At 31.9% G+C, this 25,160-nt stretch overlaps 1 protein-coding gene across 2 annotated transcripts in view; it reads right to left on the bottom strand.

The window, feature by feature from the left end:
• Window positions 1-18,673, bottom strand: part of LOC140446801 (microfibril-associated glycoprotein 4-like) — a 44,345-nt gene extending 25,672 nt beyond the window's left edge. The window contains exons 1-3 of one of the 2 annotated variants that reach the window (XM_072539392.1): window positions 18,557-18,673; window positions 12,247-12,382; window positions 11,970-12,167 (exon numbers count right to left, since the gene is read on the bottom strand). In XM_072539392.1, coding sequence (XP_072395493.1) covers window positions 11,970-12,167; window positions 12,247-12,382; window positions 18,557-18,625 — 403 coding nt within the window. In that variant the 5' untranslated portion in view covers window positions 18,626-18,673. The remainder of the gene's footprint in view (window positions 1-11,969; window positions 12,168-12,246; window positions 12,383-18,556) is intronic. The other variant, XM_072539393.1, reaches the window with a different exon arrangement.
• Window positions 18,674-25,160: the final 6,487 nt, after the last annotated feature.

Below are 25,160 nucleotides of genomic sequence, written 5' to 3'. Positions count from 1 at the left end.
TTATCTACTACGCACTACGACAAAAACATTGATAATGCAACAAGTAAACCAGAAATATTCATAGATTATAACAAGACTAAAGGAGGCGTGGATGTCGTGGAGAAACTCTGCGCGGCATACAATTGTACTAGAGCAACCCGTCTCTGGCCAATAGTCATTTTTTACAGTTGCTTGAATGTCGCTGGGATAAGTTTTTCAATAATAACGGATTGATTACGGCGGTTGCCGCTTCTCCGCCCAATTTCCATCTTTTTCTGTCATATGCAGTTGCCTCTTCTATGTCTCTTGCCGCCATTGCTTCATCAATATCGTTGCGCCAACTTCTCCGTAGTCGTCCTCTCTTTCTTCTTTCAGGAGGGATCCATTTCAGTACTCTTCTAGGCCATCTGTACTCTGGCATTCTTTTAACATGTCCGAACCAAATTAATTGTTTTCTTTCTATTTCATCATTGACATTTCGCTCCATTTTCATTTCGTTTATTATTTGTTTGTTTCTTTTTCTCTCCAGTGTTAATCTACCGCAGCTTCGTCTCAGATAATCCATTTCTGTCATTATAAGTTTGTTTCTATTAGCTTTGGTAACGTCCCATACTTCCGAACCGTAAAGTGTAATACTTTGGACTATACTACCGTAAATATATTTTTTGGTTTCTCGTCGAATTGTTTTTTGCCAGAGAAGAGAGTTTAAGGCACGGGTTACTGCTCTGCCCTTGTTTATTTTTTCCCTAATTTCATCTGCGCTATTTCCCTTCTTGTTGAAAATGACCCCCAAATATTTGCAGCACTGCACTCCTTTGATTTTGTCGTCTTCTAAGATTAGGTCACATATTTCATCTGTTTCCACTGAGAAATATTCATATTTTGTCATATTCATGTTTAGACCTGCCACCTCATATTCTTCTTGCAATTTTCTTACCATATAAATCTCCGGCCCTAAATCCCGCTTGTTCTTCGGGTTGTTTGTCTTTAATATCATTTTCTATCAGGTTTCGTAGTACTTTTGAGTATAGTCGGCCTTTAGTAGCAATCACTGCAATCCCTCTATAGTTTTTAGGATCCGTCTTTGTGCCTTTCCTGTGTATTGGAGAGATAAACGATTGTCTCCATTCTTCTGGAACTTCTTCTCCGTTTAAGTATCTTTCGAATAATTTTCGGATAATTTCAAACAGTTTTGATGATCCCTACCTAATCAACTCTGGATGTGTTCCGCCTGGGCCTGGAGATTTTCTTAATTTCATTCCCTTAACTGCTTCTTTCACTTGTTCTATTGATATTTCTATTCTTTCTTCTACTTCCACTTGTTCATTTGTTTGTTTAAACCTTTCTCTTCTCTGTGTGAATAAGTTCTCAAAATGCTCTCCCCATGTGTTCTCTGGTATTCTATTTATTATGACTTGTTTTTTGTCGTTGTTCTCATCGTTCATATAGTTTTTCAGGCTTTAGAGCTGTTTGTCCCTTCTATATGGTTGTCTAGGTATTGGCATTTTTGTTCCCATGCACTATTTTTCTTTTTAACTATTTCTCGTTTGACTTCTTCTAAGTTTTTATATTGTTGTTTTATTTGTTCGTCTCCCGGTTGTAATAACTTTTGATATACTTCCTTCTTTTGTTTTATCTTTTCTTCCACTTCTTTATCCCACCAATACGTTTTATCTACTCTCTGTACCTGTGGCCCCAAAGCTTCTAGCGCTGCGTCTTTGATGCAGTTTTTTATATGTTCGTATTCATTGCTGGGATAAATTCCTACACTATATATACAAATCGAATACAGACACACGCATTCCTAGACGAGAGTTTTTGGAAGACTTAGGTTTTCAACTTGTTGACGAACATATTCGCAGACGAGCCCTAGAACAAAATATTCCAAGGACAATTCGTATGAGGTTAGTGGAAATTTTTGGCATGCAGACAAGAAATCAACCTATCCAGAATAATGTGTATGGATGATGTACGTTCTGCAGTAGTAAGAAAAACCGCAAAACTCGGTTTCTTTGTAGACAGTGTGGCAAATATATGTGTTTGGAACATTTAACCGGACTATGCGTTGTGTGCAGTGTAGAAGAAAATGAGGAAGCAAACTGACAATAGTTTCAGTTTATGTTGGACATCTGTTGAATAATTTTATTTTTTTTGTGATATTTTAACCCTTGTCTTTATATTTGTTGATATTTTGTATTCAAAAACTTGACATATTTTGTAAATTCTTTGTCAATTCTGTTAGTACCTAAAAGAAGCCAATTTTTTTTAATGTCCATTTTTTTCTCGAAAATAAATAAATGTTGATCATTTCTTACTATATTCTTATTTAAATGTAGTTATCTTAAATATTTAGTTACATCAAAATATTAACAGAAAATTACAACCTAAGATATTCATTATTAAAAAAGCCGGTGTCGTTGACCGCCGTTACCAACTATGTTACAAGAATTTACGTTACCGGCGGACGGTTAAGCTACTTGAAATGTAGCTATTCGCGTTCTGAAACGACCGTGCAGCCAACTGCTGTCAAAATAGATAACTAATAAAATAGAGATAAATGTCAAAAATTTGAATAAATTACAGTTTAAAACTGGTATAAATTTGATCAAATTTTAAAAATAATGAGCCGATAAGAAGAAAAAAAAAAGAAATTGTTCAGTGCCACAATGTTCTGCTCGATGTACCAAAGGTATATATCTCCACTACTTTCCAAAGGACGAGAAACTATGAAAGAACTGGCAAGTAGCTCTTGATATTGCGAAACCTGTGACAAAATTCCTAAATGTATGCAGCCGGCGGTTTAACAAATCGGATTACTTTTTTCCAGGTAAATCATGTTTCATAGAAAATTTATTTAGGTAATATTATCTCAGTCTGGTTCTTGCTTAATCATTGAAATACCGTTTAACTTATCTTTTAGATGTGAGGAGTGGTAAGTGATTTTTAAAAAAAGGTTCCATTCCATCTGAGAATCTACCTATTCGATCTTTGGACAAAGTGTTGTCCTCTTCCCAAAGATCATCTCAAGAAAAAAGATCAAAACGAGCCGAACAAAAGCATCTCTCTAATAGAGTATTTATTTCAAAAGATGGAATAATTGACTTAGATCCAACAACGTCAACAATTACGGAAGATAAAATCGAAATTAACACAGGTACAGCAATTAATGCAGTTTTAGAAGCCATTCGAACTAGTCCAAAGTTATAGCGGGATCACTAACTGAAAATCAGCACAGAAGAGAAGGCTGTTCAAGTGACCCCATCTGTAATAAGTGAAGGTAAAAAATACTTTGTATGATTTGATACAAACAAATCGCCATTTTAATGCATTCACTGAAATATCCAATCTAAATTTTTTGGAAAAAATTTGTGAAGCTGCTAATTTGTTAGAAAATAAAAATTCGGGACCATTATTGATTCATCTAAAACAATGTATTGTTCTAGTGTTTACTAGGTTTAAAACTGATCACTTTTCTTTGCGTTTCTATTATAATTTTGTGTCTGGACAAACCCATGTAGAAATTATTTTCAGATTTTTCAGAAGTAATAAAAACCTGCAACCCCCTGGCCAGGAAAAGAAGAGATTTAAAGTAGGATACATGTTAGTTTTAAGAAATTTCCCAAAACAAGATTTATTTTTGACTGCACAGAGTTAATTTTACAAAAAAAGCAAGTGTCTCAAGTATCGTGTAATGACTTATTCTTACTACAAAGGGGACCAAATATTAAAAGTTATGATTGGAATAGCGCCATCTAGTTTAATTACATTTGTAAGTCCTGTTTATGGTGGCCGTATCTCAGACAGAGAAACTTTTATTTAATCAAGATTATTGGACAAATTCACACCAAATGAAAAGAGAAAACAATTGTCAATACAAGATGCTCTTTGTACTACTGAAATTTTTTCAGCGAAATTAACGTTAAAAGAACTAAGGTAACTGTACTCTTTACCGACCATTTCCTATTACCGACCGCAATGAATTTTTTCAGACGCATTATGAAAAGTTCATATAACTACTGAAACTTTTAACAGTTTCTTTTTATAAAACATACATATGCCAAAATTACAAACATAATTCAGCCGCTGACTAATGCCAAATTTGACAAATTTTAACGGATTTCGCAGTGGTGTTGCAAGATTCCATAAGGCAGGTTATAAGAATCATTGTGCGTGTGTGTTGGCATTATTAAGCGTTTGTTAATATATCAAGGTTAGTATTGCACTTTTCTAACAAGAAATAGCACAAAACCACGTTTTTTTAAAGATTTAATGTGTTCGTTGGTTAATTATTTTCTCTAATTAAAATTTATTTACAATTAAAGAACGGTCGGTAAAAGGTGCTTTAGAACTTAAAATCAACCCTTTACCGGCCGGGCGGTCGGAATGAGGGGAATGTAGTAATTGAAAATTGTGAAATTTTAAAAATATTTTAGCATGCAATTATTAATAATATATATATATTTTTTAAAGGTAATAATCCAACGATTCACTTGAGCATTTACCGACCGACTAGATTGTAATTTTCAATTAAAAGAAGTAATATGAAAGTTGAACAAAATTGTATTTTATTGGAAGAATTACTTCAAATAGAATAATATATTAAGTGTCATATTTCCAACAGTCTGTTTTTGAACGGGAAACGATAATTATATTCATGGTATTTCATTGTTTTAAACTTGAATGAAATATATGAATTTTAAAATATTCAAAAGTAGTCTCCTAAAATAATATTTTTTTCACGGTCGGGGACAGAGTACAAAAAATATATATTGTGACCTATTACCGACCGAGAATATTATGAACGTTTTCTTCCAGATTCAAGAAAAACTTTGAGCTTTGTCTGAAAAACGAAAAAACTATACCAATGAAATTCTTCAGCAAGCATTGGATTCAATTCGAGATGCAATGTCGTTTGGAAAAGCATCCAGAGAATTCAAAATTCCAAAAAGCACCCTAGTTGATAAAATTCATAACAAATATGAAGAAGTAACTACTACTGGGGCCCACTGTGTCCTGACTGCAGCTGAAGAACAAACCATAGTAGATTGGATTCTATATTTAGAAACAGTTGGTTTTCCTGTAACAAAAAATCAACTGTTGGGGTGTGTTGCAGAGAACTAGTTCGCCGTCTAGAACGAGCAAATAAATTTAAAGACGGAATTCCAGGTCGTCATTGGTACGAAAAATTTTCGCTAGCTCTCTCATCGAGTATGTCACAATCTGACTAAACTTCGGGCAAATATAACAGAAAAAGTGTAAGAGGTTGGTTTGATAGAGTTTCAGACTATTTAAAAACAAATAATTTGGAGGATGTTCTATCAAACCCACAAAGAATTTTTACTTGCGACGAATCAGCTTTTTTTCTTTCACCAAAAAAAAATATGTTATCGTATGAAAACGTTCGAAAAAACTTTTTACAGTTTTGCCAGAAGGACAAGTTGTGAAACCTACTGTTCTTTTTCCCTATAAAAGAGTACCAGCCAGTATTCATTTGAAAATGCATCTGGGCTGGGATATTGGCCATTCAGACTCCGGGTGGATGACTGAAGAATGTTTTTATGAATTCATTACGAATGTATTTTATAAAAAATGGATTGTTGAAAAGGACGTTCCTTTACCTGTTGTGCTTTTTCTAGATGGCTATTCTCCACATTTAATGCTTCATCTAACTGAGTTCTGCAAAAGCAAAGATATTATACTAATTGCTCTTCTGTCTAACTCCACACTACTATTGCAACCACTAGATGTTGCTATTTTAAGGCCTCTTAAACTTTTTTGGAAAAATAGGAACCATAATTGGCGTATTAAGAATAAATAGCAAAAAACTAAAACGGGAAGATTTTGCAGAGGAAGAATATGCTGTGGCTATTTATGAAGGAGAGTACTTTCCTGGAATAAGTCTTGGCTTTGACGGTACGGGATTCGAAGTGAAGACTATGATAAGAAGTGGTTAACATTGTAAATGGCCTGAGAAAGAGGATATTTTATCATATTCAGAAAATGAAATATTTTCAAAAATTAATCCTCCAAAACACGTGAATAAAAGGGGCATCTATGCAATTCCGGAAATGGATGCAACAAAAAATTTAATAATAAAAAAAAATAAAATTATTTCATACCAAAGTTGAATCTATTATACATGCCCAATACATTATATAACTTTTTATTTGTTGTATTATGAATTTATATTTTTAAAAATATTAAAATCTTCAACTGCGTTTGTTTTTTCAATTGAGCCAGTAGATACGATTATTTTTAAATAAATAAGTTAATATAATGTTGCTACTTACTTAAATAAGTAGTCCTTCAAGAAGGTCGCTGATAGGACTGAAATGTCCGGTAATTAGGTGCTTGTGGTCGGTAATAGCAAAAAAATCGGTCGGTGATAAGTGAGTATTTTTTAAGCCGGTCGGTAAAGGGAGCATTTTAATGAAATTATACATAATTATTAAAGCATTTAAAAAAAAATTAAACTGTGGTAATATTATTTTTTCTATATTACTAGCTGAATCGACTAGATTAAAACTTATCTTTAAAAATTATGCAAAGAAAAATAAAAATGTATTCTTCTTATTATTGAATCTGCTTATGAGGAAAAACCTTAAGTGGTCGGTAAAAGGTACAGTTACCTTATACAACGACTAAAAATCTTTAAAATTCTTAAAGCAAGAGTTAATTTATTTCTTGGTATGATCCTTTTACGAACTCTGTTATAAATATTATTTTAAGTATTTTTAACCTTTCTGCACCAATATTAATAATAATAAATATTAATTTATATTTTTATATATCTAAATTAACAGATCTTTCAAAACAAGTTTTTGATTTTTATAATTGAAATAAAACAGGCAATACATTGTAAAAATATACGTCTACCAAAACTATTAACATTTTAACATTTTTGTATAAATTCTACATCAAATAGTACTTTGATCATAAGTTTCGACTTATGATGGAATGAACAAAACACTATAGGCTGACATATTTGTAGTCCGGTAAGGAACATTTGCAATTTTATACTTAATAATCCATAATACATATATAATTTTTATTTAAAGTAATATTATTTTCCACAATTAAGCATTAATATTTAAGGTCATATAAAATTAATTGCACATATTTTATTTTGCCTGCCAGAGGGCACTTTATTTCTACACAACATTTTCATGAAACAATTCCATCGACATTTACTGCCACCCATGGTACATTCCTATATGTTCAACTTTACTTTGAGTTATTTTTTTATACATTTTCAAAGCAACTGTTTCATACTTTTTCTCATGCCCTTCCAATTTTCTTTAAAATTAGAATTATACAATTAGTTGACACTAAGTGACCAATTTGGGTATTTATTTTTACTATATGTAAATAAATGGCAACAAGTGGTTCCAGTTAATTCCAGTCGCCTCAGATTTTTCCACGCTTCTCCAGGTTGGGGTAGCGTAGCTTAACACATTTCAACAAAATTACTGTATAAAATATAGCTAAATCACACTCTAGTACAATGTCAGTAGCTTATGTATCAGCAAAGACTGGCAGGACTTCATTGTTGCCAATAATGCTGTGACATAGAGATATCTGAAGCATTTCTTCCTTATATAACTTTGAGTCTTGATGTAAACGAGCCACACTTTTTAAAGTCAGGCTTAATTCTGAATCTTCTGCTCTGAAGAGTAATATCTTCAATATCTCAGTATCCGCTGGTTTTGCTAGACGCGTATCTAATTCTCTTCTTGCAGTGTTTTTTTTTTCATGTAACAAAACTTGTTAATTGGCACCATATTTTCATACACATTATGTTTTTTTTTTTTTAATTTTCCCTTCTGTTGCTAGATGTCTGTGGTGCTTAATTTTTTTTAATTTTTCCATCGTTTGCCTGTAGTAATAAAAAGTAAATTATAAACATGAAGTTATAGAAAAATAACTTTATTTTTATAATGAAGCTTTTACTTTTATCAAGTCACTATGTAATTACTTACCGAAAAATATATAGTTATGTGCGATTTATATGTTTTTATTTGCCTAAATTTCTAACCTTACACGTACAAATACAAACAACATTTTTAATATTATCAATCACTTCAATTTTCATTTGTATTTGCTGGAATACTCCTGTCAAATTGATCGTTTGAAGGCACAATGCTTGTATCACTGCAGTTTTTCCACTACATGATATTATTACACAAGTAATAATAACTATGGTTAAAATCTAAAATTGCTTGCCCTTTAACTAGGGGTCTTTTAAAATTCCCTATCAATTTACAATGTCAACAAACGATATCCCTATATTTCCTCCGCCATCTTTCAAAACAAGTGCTGCCACCTATAGACGTTTGAGAACGCAAATAATTTTGCACCAAAATTTTAAAGCAACACTAACATTTTACATTCTACTTATTTGAAAACGTCAAATTTTATCGAATATAATTCGTGATCGGAGTAGTAGTCACTTTCTGTCACTTGCTATTGCGTAGAGTAAATTTCTGACTTATTTCGTATGCTTTCGTGCGTAACGATGCACGGATAACGAACCGTAGACTTAACTTATAGCCAATATAATCACAAAGAAAATTCAGAATCAACATATAAATACTACGATTTTAAATAAAAAAAGAGGAAAAACTATATATGCGTATAAATCTTTATATTGTGTGTAAAATATTTTTAGCAAATAGTAGGTTGCCAAAAACTGGGGTGGGAATTTAAGGGATAGTGATGCACAACGTATAGCCTCTCCAAACCAAATGTCAACTTCACTTGCCGTGTAATGGTCTTGATCCTGACAATTTGGTGCATCCTGCCAGATAACAAACGAGAGTCTGACGTCTGAGAGATTGCCGGTATAAGCAATTTCCCCACTTACTGACCAACAGCTTTAGGCGGATGAGCTGGTAAGTGGCAGGGCACTCCGTTGTCATAGCGTTGGGAAACTGGCCCTAATGGCGCATGAGCTAAGACATTAGCCAATGGCATAATAATACAGAAGGCAACGGGAAACCACTGTATTAAAGATCGTAAGATATCCCTAGTCGAATCATCATGAAATGAGAAGACAAAGTAAACAGACGTGTACTGATCATGGGTATCGGATACCAAGATCCGGCAGAAAAGGAGTCAGGGCTTTTCAGGTCGTCAACCAGACGACCCTACCATAAAATCCATACCACGACAATCCCTACCATAAAAAGAAAAAAGGAGACCGTCAATTTGAAATTGGAACGTGGAATGCGACCAGCCTGTTCAAGTACGTAAAAACACACAATGTAATCCAAGAAATGAAAAGAATTAACATCAATATTTTAGAAATAAATAAAACGCGATGGATAGGAAATGAAAAAAGGAAAGTTAGAGACCATACGATATACTATTCGGGTAATAATGACACATAACATCGACATGGCGTGGCAATTACACAGAACAATGAAATCTCACAACACGTCAATGAACGAAAAAACGAAAGACAGAAAACTAAACATAATTCAAGTCTATGTCCCAACGGCCGAAAAAGGTGACAACGAGGTGGAATCGTTCTATCAATAAATTCAAGAGACATTGAGAACTACCAAAGCACGTGACGTCACAATAATAATGGTTGACTTAAAAGTCAAAATTAACACAAGCAACATAGTGGAAAATTTTGGATTAGGTGATAGAAATCAAAGAGAAGAGCGGTTGATACAATTCTGCCAAGATAATAATATGATTTTTACAAATAATTTCTTTGAATTACCTAATAGAAGTTTGTACACGTGGAAATCTCTAAGAGATAATAAACATCAGATAATGAGAAATCAAATAGATTATATAATGATCAAAGAAATTTATCGGAATAGTATTACTGCAGTAAAAACACAACCTGGAGTAGATATAGGATCTAACCATAAATCTCTTAATAGCATATATTAAAATTAAAATAAAAAGAATGGAGAAGACGGCAAAAGAAGAAAGAAATCATATAAATGAACTAACAGATCCAGAAATCAGAGAAAATGTCAAATCAAAAATAAATGAACGTCTAAAAACTGTACAGATTGAATTGGGATACAATGAAGAAAACATCAACAAAAACTGGGAAGAAATAAAGGCTGAATTAATAGAGCCTTTAAAAAAGTATCTTTGCAAAACCAAAGAAAAGAAAAAAGATTGGATGACGAACGAAATACTAAATTTGATGAAGAAAAGAAGAGTTTATAAGGACAAAATAAATCATTGTACCAGCAAACAGAAAACGAAATACGGTGACAAATTCGAATAGCAAAAAAAAATTGGTTAAAAGACAAATATATTGAAATAGAAATACTACAAAATAAACATGATAGCTTTAATTTACACAGGAAAATAAAGGAATTAACTAGAAGACCAGAATACAAACAAAATATACTAGTTGATGAAAAGGGAGACACAGTAATGGATACACAAAACAAATTAATGGTATGGGCAAATTATAGAGGGCAGCTGTTTACCGACAAACCAGACAAAATAGATAACAAATATTTTGTTCAAGAGACTGGACCAGAAATAACAGAAAGCCAAGTAAAACACACATTTAAAGAAATGAAAACTGGGAAAGAAGTAGGACCAGACGAAATACCGACAGAAATATTGCAACTTATCGCCGACTGCAATATACAGATTATTGTCGAATTATTTAATATTATATACAGAACAGGGATATTACCTAAAGAATGGCTTCTATCAACATTCGTGACTATACCAAAAAAGAAAAACGCCAGACAATGTTGCGATCACCGTACCATCAGTCTAATGTGGCGCATACTAAAAGTATTAATAAAGATTATTCATTTTAGAATATATAAAAAGTTAGAATAATGCGTTGCACAAACTCGATACGAATTTATAAATGCTCAAGGAACCAGAGAAACATTATATGCAGTAAATGTGCTAATACAGAGATGTTTAGATATAAACCAAGGCCTCTATTTCTGCTTGCTGAATTACAACAAGGCATTCGACACACGGGATATAAGAATAATAAAAAATCTGTATTATGAACAAGAAGCTGTCGCAAGAATAAATAATTTAAGAACCAATAAAATAAAAATCAAATGATGTGTAAGATAGGGCTGTATCTTGTCACCATAACTGTTTAATGCATACTCAGAGGAAATATTCAAAAAAGCATTAGAAGATGAAGTAGCAAGCATAAAAATAAATAGCCTAGCCATGCGTGAAATTAGATATGCTGATAATACAATATTAATAGCAGAAAATATTATAGATCTACGAAGAATTTTAGATAAGGTTGTTGCGGCGAGTTAGGAATTTGGTCTGTCACTAAACATAAAGAAAATAAAATTCATGATTATATCAAAGAAAAATATTAGATACATCAATCTACACGTAAATAATAAGACGATAGAACGAGTTCAGAATTATAACTATTTAGGGGCAAACACTAATGAAACAAACGATTATACCAAAGAATTAGAGTTAGAATAGAAAAGGCTAGAAGTGCATTCAATAATATGAAACAAATAATATGTTGTAGAGACCTCAGCCTAAATCTTAGAAAACGAGAACTAAATTATTATGTATTTTCTGTTCTTTTGTATGGTGTGGAATCATGAACTTTAAATAAATAATGCTTTTAAAATATCTAGGTCAAATAAAACTACAATATCTAGGTCATACAACACGTGGTGAGAGATATGAGTTCCTAAAACTGATAATGCAGGAAAAGATTTAAGAAAAGCGCAGCATAGGTAGAAGAAGAATTTCCTGGCTGAGAAACCTCAGAGAATGGTTTGGATGCAGCTCAACTGAACTCTTTCAGGCTGTAGTGTCAAAAGCTAGAATAGCAGTGATGATTAGCAACCTTCGTCCTGGAGATGGCACGTAAAGAAGAAACACTAAAATTCCAGTACCTTACAAGCCTTTTCTTTATCCTTAATGTATGTTTCCATAATCCTTCTTAGTATTCGCTCGTCTTTTCATAAACTACTTAATGTAAAACTCATAAATTTACTTACCATTTTCTTGAATCTCTCTACAACTTCTGGGATATGCAATATACTTTTCTGCAGCCGTCGACGATGATTTCAAAAAACATAAAGATGGCTGGCTGACTCCAACTAAATTTCTACAGCCTTCCAAAATATTAGGATTGCGTTTTTCATCTACGGCGAATGAAAATTTCATGGGAATCTGGACATATCCGTCTTTTTTGTCTTTAAATTAGAGAAAAAAAAATAGTGTATTGCCTAAAGCTTCACCAAAATTAAAGATAAATTTCTGGATACAACTTACCAATATCATTGTCCTCTCTCTGAGGTTGATAGAACCTACTTAAGTCGTTTTTCCAAGAACTTGCTTTGCTTTCCAAATTAACATCCAACAACTTTGTGATTTTAACATTTAATGGATCATCAGCTGTATCATAGCCCTATTAAAGACATAGGAAATTAAAAAAGTCAAATAAGTATGTTTTTATTGGCTTACTGTAAAGAAACCCAGAACGATAAATGTTTTAAAATCAATGTGGCTGGTAAAATAAATATTTGAACTGGAAGGGTATTGAAGAATTAAGCTATGTTAAACACGTTCTAGAACGAGACAACTTTGGACAACATGCACCTGCAGAAATAGTTCATAAATAATTGGTTTACTTTCAACAACAAAACTAGTAAAATAAAGAGGTTCCCCAGTTTTCCTGTTTATTGACACAATATGAATAAATATAAATTGTCACATAAAAGAATAGAAATACGGACCAGTTTTGTCCTGGTACAATACCAAAATATAGTTTACAAGTAAAACAAGAAAAAGTATTTGATGTTAGAAAAACGTTATGATTTAAACTGGAAGAGTATTAAAGAATTAAGCTATTTAAAACATGTTTTAGAACGAGATAACTTTGGAAATCGTCCACATGCAGACAAGTTCATACATATATATAATTAGTTAACTTTCAAAAACAATACCAGTAAAATAAACATGTTCCCCCGTTTTCCTGTTTATTGACACGATATAAATAAATATAAATAGTCACATAAATGAATAGTAATAAGGACCAGTTTTGTCCTGGTATAATACCAAAATATACACTTGAGTGCAAAACAATCGACTCAAAAGTGATATTTGAGATTACACCTTCTGTTTCAATGTAAGAAGAATGAAAATAAAAAGATGTAATGAGCAAACAATAACTTTATTATTGAACTTACAAAAACTGCTATTGCATTATCTGGAAGACGCATTATAAAAACAATATGCAATACGAACAGAGTTTCCTAAATATTCATCTTGGAACTAACGCAAGAAAGACGTTATGAACAGAGAAATCATCAATTACAAAATGAATTTCTTTATTTTTCTGTATTTGGAGAAAAGAGAAAAAACCAACTCGGTTTTTTCATCCATGAAAATGCCTGCCCAAAACATACAAGAACCGTCTTCATATGACACAATTTCTCGTATACAACATTGAGCAAATCGCTCTCCTGGCCTTCTATAGACTCAACGCCTCTTGTCGTTGCCATGTAAGTATTCCTGCTTTCGTCGGAGAATAATACCTGACTTCATTGATAGTCGTCCCAATCCAGATGCAAAAATTCTAATCGCCTTTTCTTTTGGACTGCAGTTAGCTTTTGACTCGTAGCTGCTCTTTTTAGTGTCAGGTTGGCTACCTTCAGTATCCTTCTGACTGTCCAAATACTGGTAACTACACCTCGGACCTCTCTAAGCTCTTCTTTGAGATTAGCAGCAGTTAAATGTCGATTTCTCACTGATTTCGATACAAGAAATCGATCGTCTCTCTCCGTTGTTATTCGTTTACGGCCTCCTCCTTAGTGGCGGACATAATCACCGGTATCTTGGTATCGACGATACGCTCGGGACACAGCAGATTGGCTTAAATTTAGTCGATTTGCCACGGCCCTCTGACTCAGGCCTTCTTACAATAATGCTACTGCTTGAGCTGCTTTGACGGATGTGGTATCCATTTGTAATGCAGTTGCGAACTTAGAGACTGATGTATTATAATAGTAAGTTGCTATGGAAATTGTTACGTACGATGTTAACCGAACTAACTGAACGAAGTCGATTTCAATGAATGAAATTCTGACCCCCTCTCTACGTGTTGCATTATTTACTTGTAATAAGTCATCGGATTCACCAAAAAACAAAACTTTTTTAAAACTCAATAACGAGGTTAATGATTGTACACTAAATATTTTTAAATTTCCTTTTTTTAGATTGAAACAGAAGACATACTTTCGCAAAATAATTTTGAGTCGATTATTTTGCACTCAAGTGTAGTATTTTCTATTTGGTTATTAATAGACTTAGGCAAATATGCAAATAAAAAAGTATGAAATATGCGCATAAATATGCAGTATTTTATGCAAAAATATGCAGCATTTTATGCAAAATATGCATATTTATCTAGAAAATATGCATGTAATAAAAAATATTTACAATATTTTTTTATTTACAAAAATAGTTACAATATTATAAATACATAACATATACAATTATTTTAACATATAAATATTATTTTGAATTGTGGTAACAATAGATTATCAAACGATGTTCAAAAGATTCTAATAAAAACTTATGGCTTCTATCTGAATACATATTATTGTAAATAGCAAAACTTCTTTTGACATTAACTGGCCCAGTTGACATTTTTCAAATTTACTATAACAGATGGTTCTAAATTAAGTGGTTTGGAAAGTTTCCCATCTAGTACTTGAACCACTTCAGAAAGAACCTGGTAATCACTATTTTTTTCCATGGTTACCTTAAATTTTTGAAAAATTTTCTTCACAATAGTACCTTTAACGTTTTGACACAATGAATCAAATTCTTTTATTAAAACTGTACTCTCTAACAATGATAATTTGGAGGATTCTAATCGAGTTATAGTTTTCTGGGCAAAACTATAATTTGATTTTATGAATGACAGTTGCTCTTGGAGGATGTTATTTTGAAAGGTTTGCTTAGCTTCCAATACAGATTGACAACTATCATCCGTTGAAAGGTTAATTATTTTTTTTTAACAACAAAATGATCAGCATAGAAATTAGCTGCTTCCAACCATGCTCCCCAACGTGTTAAAATGTGTTGCGGTGGCAGTGGAACAGCAGGAAACATATCTCTGTAACATTGTATTCTTACAGGTGATTACAGGAATACCTTTTTGATGCTTGCTATTAAACTGTTAAGTAGTGGAAATTTTTTTCCTACTTCCTCCGCAACTCTGTTTATTCCATGCGCTAAACAAGTGACATGTATTAAGTTTGGATAAAATATTTTTAAATTTTGTCCTGCTTTCACCATACTTGGTAATATACCATAATAAATAATAATTTATCATTAGGCACAGCAGCAGGAAGAAAACAGTTTGCTAATGCTTCTTGTAATAATTATATTATGATTATTATTATATTAATCATGTTTTTATAATTCTTTAAATATTTATATGCATATTTAAATTCCATAAATATGCATAAAGCTCATGCTGATTGCGACTGGCTGAATGACAATTGTCCAAGCCAAGAGCAAAAAAAAATGCTTCTTGTAGAAACCGTGATATTGTTAGAGCGTTGGTTTTTTTCCACTTGTTTACAGGAAATTAAATACGATTTTGGAAAGGTTTCATCGCTAAGTACACCAATCAATAAGTGCACAATGTATGTTCCTGACGAGTCAGTAGTCTCGTCCACACATGTAAAAGTAATTATTACCTATTTCGGCTTTTATGTTGTAGATAACTGAGAAGTATAATAAATTGACATAATTTCTCTTTAGAGTACGTTCACTGGGAATATTTTGATTGCAATATTTTTTTAAAAAAGAACTAAAGTTTTCATTAAATAATTTTGAAAGCGGTATATTAAAAGATACTAATGCACGACACAAGTCTTCGTTAAAAGTTTCTTGTTCGGTTTGTTTTTTTTTTTGGAACTTGACTGAAAGCACTTGGACACTGAAGGTTAATATTTTTCACCAGATGTGGTTTTAACTTTTTTAGCTAAATATTTCGCGGTTCTAACATGCTGATCTATTTAAAAAAATTTTTCAAATGAAATTTAAAAAAGAATATAAATATTCTATAGTTTTACCCATTACTAAAATCTAAGATTGTAGAAATAAACTAAAAATGAACCGTTTTTGCATAACAATTAAACTATTTAAATTAAATCAAATATCAATATCAAATCAATATCAAATTGGTGTAGTAATATTAAAAATGTCAAGAAATCACTGTGCGAGAAGAAAGAACCCCCAAATATTTACAAGAGGCTCTTGGTCTTTTCTGTTTACATTTAAAGAAAAAATATTGTAAGCATGAATTAAAAGCACCTAATTAATTAAGTCCAATCTATTATGATATGTTTTTTTTAGCAAAATTAAAGCAAACTATGCTATTGTTAGAAAAAAAAATGTTAGCGACCTTTCAGTAGACTATTGAATGATTTGAATTTTAAATAGGTATCCTATTTTTTATCACAAGGAGTTTAAAAAATGCTTGAAAAAAGAAAAAATATATCGATTTATTGCAAACTAGCCTTGTGTCGGTACTTTTTTTAAATACAATCTACAATTTTAAAATCTTTGTTTGTACCACGGTGTAAATTTTTAAAATAAAATAAAAAATAATACGTATGTACTTACAATTTTGACACAGTATGAACAATAAGCTTTATCCATATCCATAGATAGCTCTTTGTAAGGTTTTATCCAAGATGAAACATAGCTTATTTTCGGCATTTTCAAAGCACAATAATTCTTTACAATTAGAAGAACACTTGTTTACGCCTCCAATTTTACAACAAAAGTAAAACCAAGTGAAACTGAACGTCAAAATAAAAAATTGTATCTAGAGACATAAACTGGCAAACACAAACCCTTAATTCCAGGACAAAACGTGACAAAACTATAAGCCGCTGTCTTTTATTAGTTACAATACTCAGAATTTGAATACTAAGTGGTTATAAAATAAAATTAAATATTGGCATTTTCATGCTATCTTTAAGTTTGAATATAAAAATATATATTTAACACCAAATTTTCAAATTATATGCACTTTATGCTCACTTTTATAAAAATATGCAAAATTTGACATTTAACACTCATCTACGATCCCGGTAGAGCGTTAACCAAGTAATATCTTTAAGTAATATCTTACAAATATCTAGGGTAGGAGTTTCGCTTGGGCCAAGATAATCAGACAGCTGAAATACAAAGAAGGATGGGACTAACTACAGGGCTGCCTTTGGTACATTAAACAACATTTTCAATATTTTCAATAAATATTGGTCTTATATTTCAGTTTGTTTAAAAACAAAGGTTTTTAACCAATGTGTTTTACCATTCCTTACTTATGATGTAGAAATACTAACTCTGACAAAAGAAACAATAAATAAACTAAGAGTTACACAACACGCTATGTACCAAATTACCAAACCTAGAAATAAGAAGAATAACAGGAGTCAGAGATGCAGTTCAAAAAATAGCCATGGCTAAATGGTCGCCTTTTCGCTTATAACAAATATGAAGCTGTATCGAAAACTAAAAAATTCTTTTTTAGTAGCGCAAAGTTAACGATACAGTTTAGTGTTGCAAAAATACAATTTATTGATATTCTCAAGAATAGGAATCAAAGTTTTTACCGAATGGTGTGGTAATGCAGTTAAAAAACAGTCGGATTTGCTATTAATCAATAGTTGGTAGTGACAAAAAGTTGATAAAACTTTTTACGAATTTATGTATCTGGATTGGTGGACGCTATGAAATAAATAAATGACATCCATATAAAAACAACTTGTAGCGTATGCTGACGTAGACTAAAGAAAGTTTAAGGAATTAGCATAAATTATGTAAACATGTTAACAACTCTAAAGCCAAAAATATCTTTAATAACAATAAAACAAGACAAAACTATTGGCTGTATCCACTAAATTCTTTCTTCAAGAATAATAAATGTGCGAAAAGCAATTGGCAAAGCAAAAACTGACAATTCTTTGATTTTGCAAGATAAAAGATTAGAACAGAAATTCACTAGCTCTAGAAAAAATAAAAAACGATATTTGAAAGAAGCAGGTAAAGATACATTGACAATAAATTCCGTATCAATAAATCTTGAACAATGAGGTAATTAATTTTTGGATGTAAAATATATATAAATGGAAAACATGTACAGTGTGTAAGTTTTTACAATATATACCGTACATATTATTTTATAAAATTATTTTTATTAGGTACCTACTTATATCATAATTTATTAAGAAAAATATAAATATGTAGATACAATATTGGATAGCGTTGTTGTTATTTGAAAATTTACAATTTGTTGCTCTTAAGAAGTATTGTAGTCTAAAATTATTGTCGATACAAATTTTTGAGGTAAAATTTAAATATGTTAATACTTTTTAAGCTTAAATATTTACTTTACTTTTAAATAAATAAAACGTAGTCGTCTAAAGTTTGCGTCATTACTAAAATTTAAAAAAAAATTATTGTAAATATGAACATGTGGTAAACATTATAAAAATTATAAAAAAGCGTATTTGTTAAAGTTCTTCTAAAATCTAAAATCAAAATTAAAACTTACCCTGCCTACATAAACTGCATTTTCGGCAAACGTCGCACAAATTAAAAAAATGATCGCCACAGAAATCATTGTGTATGAGTGAAGTAAAATCAACTTGATGAACTATTTATAATTTTTGGCAGGATAAAATAAATCACAATTTAACACTTTATCTCTTTATAACACCCACAAACAAAATATTTCTGGGTTTTTGTTATCAAAGTGGAGATACAGTATGTCATTTTTTGTTAATCACGGCGAATATTTATCCTACATCCGTTAAAATAATAATATGCATTCAGAATAAAATATACATTCCTATTCCAAGTCGATAAGACAAAGAAAACTTTTTGACTTTTTTCGAATTTATTCTCATTTACGAATTTATTTTCAATTCTTTTTCAAAACATCTGTTGACAATAAATAAATATAAAAATTATGTAGTTATAATTATTAGTTTTTTTTCCTTACTAGTAGTGAGCTTACAAATAAGTTGGTCTATATGGTTAAAAATATATAATATTATGATCGTGTGTAACTTGGAACCCTGAAGAGATTTTTTTATTATTAATTAAAAAAAAAATAGTCTTCATAAAGAGCTCTGTATGGTTTAAAACCTAAGATGCAAATATTACAATATACCATTATTCAAAGCAAAAACGTTTCACATCACATTTTATATAAAGTGACGTCACTTATATTTAAAATTTCCAGAACGTCAACCTTAGAGTTCAAATTTTCAAACACAGCTAATTATACGAAACACAGCTATTCTCCGTTCACAAATTGTTGAGAGCACGAAATGTGCCTCAAACTCATAAAACGGTCGTAAATCATAGGCGTTCCTGAGGTGTTTATTCATTAAATATTAATATAATGTTTTAATACTGTTATATAATATTAATATTATTTTAATACTAATATATTTAGCAAAAAAAAATTAAAACTTTCACGGCTAATGTTGGTTATTATATTATATTATTAAAAATAAGAATTTAACCATTAACAATTTTGTAAATAAGAATACCTTATCTATTTGGATATTTTAATACTAATCTTCGCGTTTAATCACTTTACTAGAAAACTTGGAATTCATATCCGAAGGTACTATTCGTTGCAAGATAATTAGGATGGAATTCCCCAGATTTTTAATAATATAATGGGTATAAAGATGCCGGCTTTGGCCACGTGCCTCGTCTGTTCAGTTTATATTTGAAACTTAACTTGAAAGGGTGAAGTTATTACGAACGAAAACAATTTTTTTGTTTAGTACGTTTTTGATCGCATGTAATCTAAGGCTCGTCGGTGTTTCCACGTCTACGGCAGTTATTAGCGTCTCGATTATTTCTTTTGCGAATTATATGCAGTGCGTGAGTGATTTTTTATTCCATATACCTACGAACATATACGTACCTTTTGCTAGTGCTCGTTTTGTTGGATTGTTTGTAATGGCTTCATCATCAACATCATCAAGTTTTACACCGGTGCTGTTGCGTACAGTCAGTAAGTCTGTCTATTTACCAAGAGAGAAGACTATTGTCCTGAATGTTCACGATGCTCTGGTTTTTCAGAATCACACAAACACTGTTCGCAACATAGTCGAAAGTTGTGCCAACATGACTGGCGTAGGGGAGTCAACTATATATAGGTTCCTATCAGAAAGAAAAAAAACACGGTATACCTAACCCAAACACAAACGAACACTTAAAGAGAGGGTGAAATTGATGAATTTGCCAAAAATGGTATTCGAAGGAAAATTCATGGATTTTTTTTCAAAAAAGAAATACCAAACCTAAACAAAATTTTACATGAAGTTAGAGACGACCCGGATTTGCCTCATATCGTACGAACTAAATTGTGGCAAGTTTTAAAAAAATTAAATTTCCGGTGGGAGAAATCAGACCGAAAATCACTTTTGATTGACCGGGAGGAGGTAATATGTTGGAGAAGAAATTATCTAAGATCCATACGGAAATTCTGGGCTTAAGGAAGGCCCATCTTCTACCAATATGAAACGTGGGTAAACTCAGGTCATACTCTAAAAAAAAATTTGGTCAGATAAAAATATATTAAGCTCCAGGCAAGTCTTTATATAAGGTTGGTCTACTGGTATTTCCACAGCTTCTGGTAAAGGCAGTAGATTAATAATTTCTCACATTGGCAGTGAAAAAGGATTTGTTAAGCATGGTTTGTTGAAATTTCAGTCCAAAAGCACAAAAGACTATCACGAGCAGATGACAGCTGATGTTTTCGAAGAGTATTTTGAGCAGATGATTGAACACATACCACCAAATTCAATTATAGTATTAGATAATGCACCTTATCATTCACGACTAGTAGAAAGAAACAGGATATTCTTGACTGGCTGCAGAATAAGTATCTGCCTTACGAAGATGGAATGGTAAAAGCAGAACTTTTAAAAATTGCCCGGCAACAAAAATCTAAGTTCAAGAAATACGTAGTTGACAAAATGGCGGAAAGGCGAAACGTCACAGTCCTTAGACTTTTACCCTACCACTGCGAAATAAATCCAATTGAATTCATTTGGGCACAAATAAAAAGTTATGTGACTAGAAAAAATACGTCATAATATAAAATACAAGCTGTACGTGAATTGTTATACGAGTCTTTACAACATATTACAGAACAAAACTGGAAAGATGCAGTAAGATATGTAATAGAAGAAGAACAAAAAATGTGGGATCTTGATAACATGATTGATGCGACCGTAGAGACACAACCGCTAATTATTAACCCTTAAGACGACTCGGATTCCGAAGTTGATCCTATTTATTTTGAATTTAAATAGATTTCTAATCGTAATTATATAAGGTAAGTAATAGTAGTTGTAATAGTAAGGTATTAAAGGGGAAAGGCGCAAAATGTCGCCTGTCAAAATGTTCAATGTGTTTTAAATGTATCCATTTTTTTTTCAATACCTGAAAAAACTAAAAAGCATTTTTGAAAAATTTAAAGGCAGAATGAAATATTTATTAAAATAAATAAAAAGTTTCTTTTGCATGCAATATTTTCATTTAAAAATTGGACTATATTTTCTCTTTTATTTTCACCCCTGTTGCATAAAATATTAAAATAAACATTGTAGAAGTTTTCAGGGACTTTCTGCCATCAGTAATAATGTAATTTTTCATTCTGAGTTTAAATTTTTCAAAAATATTTATGAGTTTTCTCCGGATTCGAAAATAATGCAGACATTTAAAACACATTGGAAATTTTGCCAGGCGACATTTGGTGCCTTTCCCCTTAATTAAATAAATGTATCTTTTACAAATGGCAAGAAACTTTTTAATTTTGAATAAAATAAATAAGTTTTATTAAAAAATACAATTTACATAAGTACAATTTAAAAAATATATTTATTTAGTTCAAATTAATGTTTCAATCATATACTCAGTTTCCTAATTAGGGTTAAACTTGTAGTGAGCTATCGACAAATTGTGAACCGATTATAATTTTAGAATTATATTGATTAGATAACCAAAAACATTTTTTATTATTAATAATATAAATTTTATGAAATAACCCTTTAAGTCTAATATTCCACAAAATAATAATTTTAATTAAATAGATTAGACAATTATACGCAACTAATACGGGAATACTTCAAATTTTAATGACAGTTCAGCATGTGGCAAAAGTGTTGCCGCTGTTTTAGAGTAAGAATTTTGTTTATGTTTTGATTTCTTAGACAATTTTATCATAATATATTATATATTAATAATATTGTATTGATAAATATATATTAAATTTGGGTTAATAGCTTTAAAAACTAATTATTGTTGTGTATTGTGATTGTGCTATGCCAAAACAACTAAATAGTCTATAAAAAGCTGATAAGCTTTCATATAAGATAGATTATTTTAAACAAGAAATAATAGCGGGACGTTTTTACTATTAATGCTCTAAAAGAGGTAAGTTTCAAATTTAGAATATATAATTTTTGTATTAAAATGTTTTCTTATGTATTTTATTGTGTTGCAGTAGTCTTAAAACTAAGTGTATTTACTGTTAATATAACAGTTTGAAAAATAATTTGACATTTTAAAAATTCCTTACTTACTAACTATTCTGATGTTTTGGCAACGCTGTGGTTCTGATGTCCTAAATCTTGAATGACGTGCAATCATTTTTATATGAAAAATTCTGTATATAAAATTTTACCAATATTATTTCAGATATGTGAAAAAACCTGAATTTTGCTCAAAAGTAAAATATCTTCATATCTCGCAACATCTAAAATTATTATTAAGAAATATCTACTAAACTGGCTTCACTTCGCAGCCAGTTTAGTGGTTTCGACATGGAGAAAAGTAAGTTTGACCGGCAGGTAGTTCCCCCTTATGGTCGGTTGGAGTTTGTGAATCGTGTCGGCTCTAAAACTCTTTTTTTCATTCGCTTAATAAGGTCTCCAGATGTTTTATGTAACGAAGAAAGCTGCGAAGTTACTTCAGTCGGGCGAGTTGTTCAGCGAAGCTATGTAGGAGGTAAAGGAGGTCTTTGACTTGTTTGTTTTCCTCGTTTTTCGTGACTTTGGCTCTTCTGTTCTTAGGTAGAACTATTTCTGAGATGAAGTAGATTTTAGGACTGGGTATGTTTAAGGCTCATCTCATTTGAAGAAGTGTCCATCTGCGAGGCTGTGTTAAGAATCTCCAGACTTAAGTAGCGTACCTTGCTGCTGTGAAACCTAGTGCAAGTGATGAGGTGCGAAAAGCATGTGGATGAGCAGGTCAAGTTGTACCTGCAAGAGTCTTTACGATATTGTTTCGAAAGTGATGTTTGTATGTGAGGGATCTGTCGAGGGTCTTAGATTAGATTAGATTAGATTATGTGAGGTCGTTAAGGCCATGCGGCCTCACCGCACTTCGACCTAAAGAGATCTTTTGTGCATACCTTAATCTAGTTAAACTCTAGAATGCCGATACTCCTGATGAAGTTGATTAGCTTCCTATGTGACTTGTTTTCTATGTCAGAGGACGCCAGACTGACCTCTCCTAGGAATTTTAGTCTTTTGCAGAACAGTGCTACGCAGTTGCATAGTATATGTTCTGCCATTTCTTTTTCATTGTGACAGAAACGACAGTTCTCACTATATGATTTGCTCATCTTCTTGAGATGATAACTCAGAGGGCAGTGACCAGTGAGAAGGCCAGTGACTATTTTGATATCTTTTTTACTCATTTCGAGAAGGCGGTTTGTTGCAATAGGCGACACTTTTATGAGCCTTTTGCTTGCCTTTGTCCTGGTGTGTTAGACCAATATGATCTTAGTTTGATTAAGTTCCCAGGTACGGAGTTCCTCTCTGATGTGGCTTTTCGATAGTCCACAGAAGGGTTCCGGACCCTGGAATGGGGTATTAGCTCCTTCTTTTGCGAGGCTGTCAGCTTCCTCATTTCCTGCAATTCCCTTGTGACCTGGCACCCACACCACAGTTACATTGTTGCGTTCCGCCAGCTTCTTGATAGATTGTTTACAGTCCCAAACCAACTTCGACTTACATGTAAATGACTTTAGGGCCTTTAGGGCGGCTTGGCTGTCTGATAAAATAAGGACTTTTGCCCTACGGGTGTCTCGGTTGAGACATTCTTTGGCAATTATGTCTATAGCATATATTTCTGCCTGGAAGATAGTTGGGGAATTTCCAAGAGATTTAGATAGCCTGAAATTGGGCCCAGTAACTCCCACTCCTGCCATTTCATCTATCTTAGATCCATCCGTATACCATACGAGTGAACCTTCTTCCACTTTTGGTTTAATTTCTTCACCCATTTGGTGGTTTTTTATGACCACTTCAAAGGGTGTTCTAAAGTCGAATTTGACTGGCATAGCATCTGTCGGAATGTCCTTAGAATCCAATAGAATTTCTTCTAAGATTTTCAGGTGGTCAACTAGATCTCCAGGTTTCATTAATTGTGTCTGTCGCAGTCTTGTCGAGGGTCTTGGTTAGGTATTTGGAGATTGGACAGTGTATTTATTTCTGATCCGACCACATAATTTTTTCACCTTCTTTCTTATTTAAGTGAAAATTATATACCTGTTTTTTTGGACCATGTTTGGCTTTAGGTGTTTTCGTTTGTAGTATACGTTCAGTTTATCTAGTGATCTTTCGTCTCCTCAAATTATCTTTGTTGTGCAGCGATGAGTAACTCAATCTGTATGTATGCATAGTTTTGTTTTGTAATGTATTGGCTGGTTGTTTGTGTAGATGTTGAGTAGTTGGGGAACTAGTACAGTACCCTGGGTCAACCTATACTTCTGGATTATCAAACCGCTATTTTGACTTTAAAGTTTTACACAAAACTAACAGCTTTGGAATATAAATCGTATAAAGTTGGTTAATTTAATGCTTTTTGACACTTTGTATACATGGAGGCCAGTCTTTTATAATTTTTATTATGATACGCTGCGGAAAGATCTACGAACCACCCGCCCCTTATTTGTTTAATACCATATTACAGATTTTAAATTAGATTAAAGATCTGGGTAAAACAATATTGACCATTGCCGGAAACCAACTTGTTCCTAGATTGGAGTTTCTTCTGCGGTTAGTTGTATGTAATTTAAAACCATACGCTGTATGATTTTAACCCTTATGTTGAACCCTACA

This window comes from Diabrotica undecimpunctata, chromosome 7 (genome assembly GCF_040954645.1).
Source record: "Diabrotica undecimpunctata isolate CICGRU chromosome 7, icDiaUnde3, whole genome shotgun sequence".
NCBI lineage: Eukaryota > Metazoa > Arthropoda > Insecta > Coleoptera > Chrysomelidae > Diabrotica > Diabrotica undecimpunctata.
This window is presented reverse-complemented; position numbering and strand designations above follow the sequence as displayed.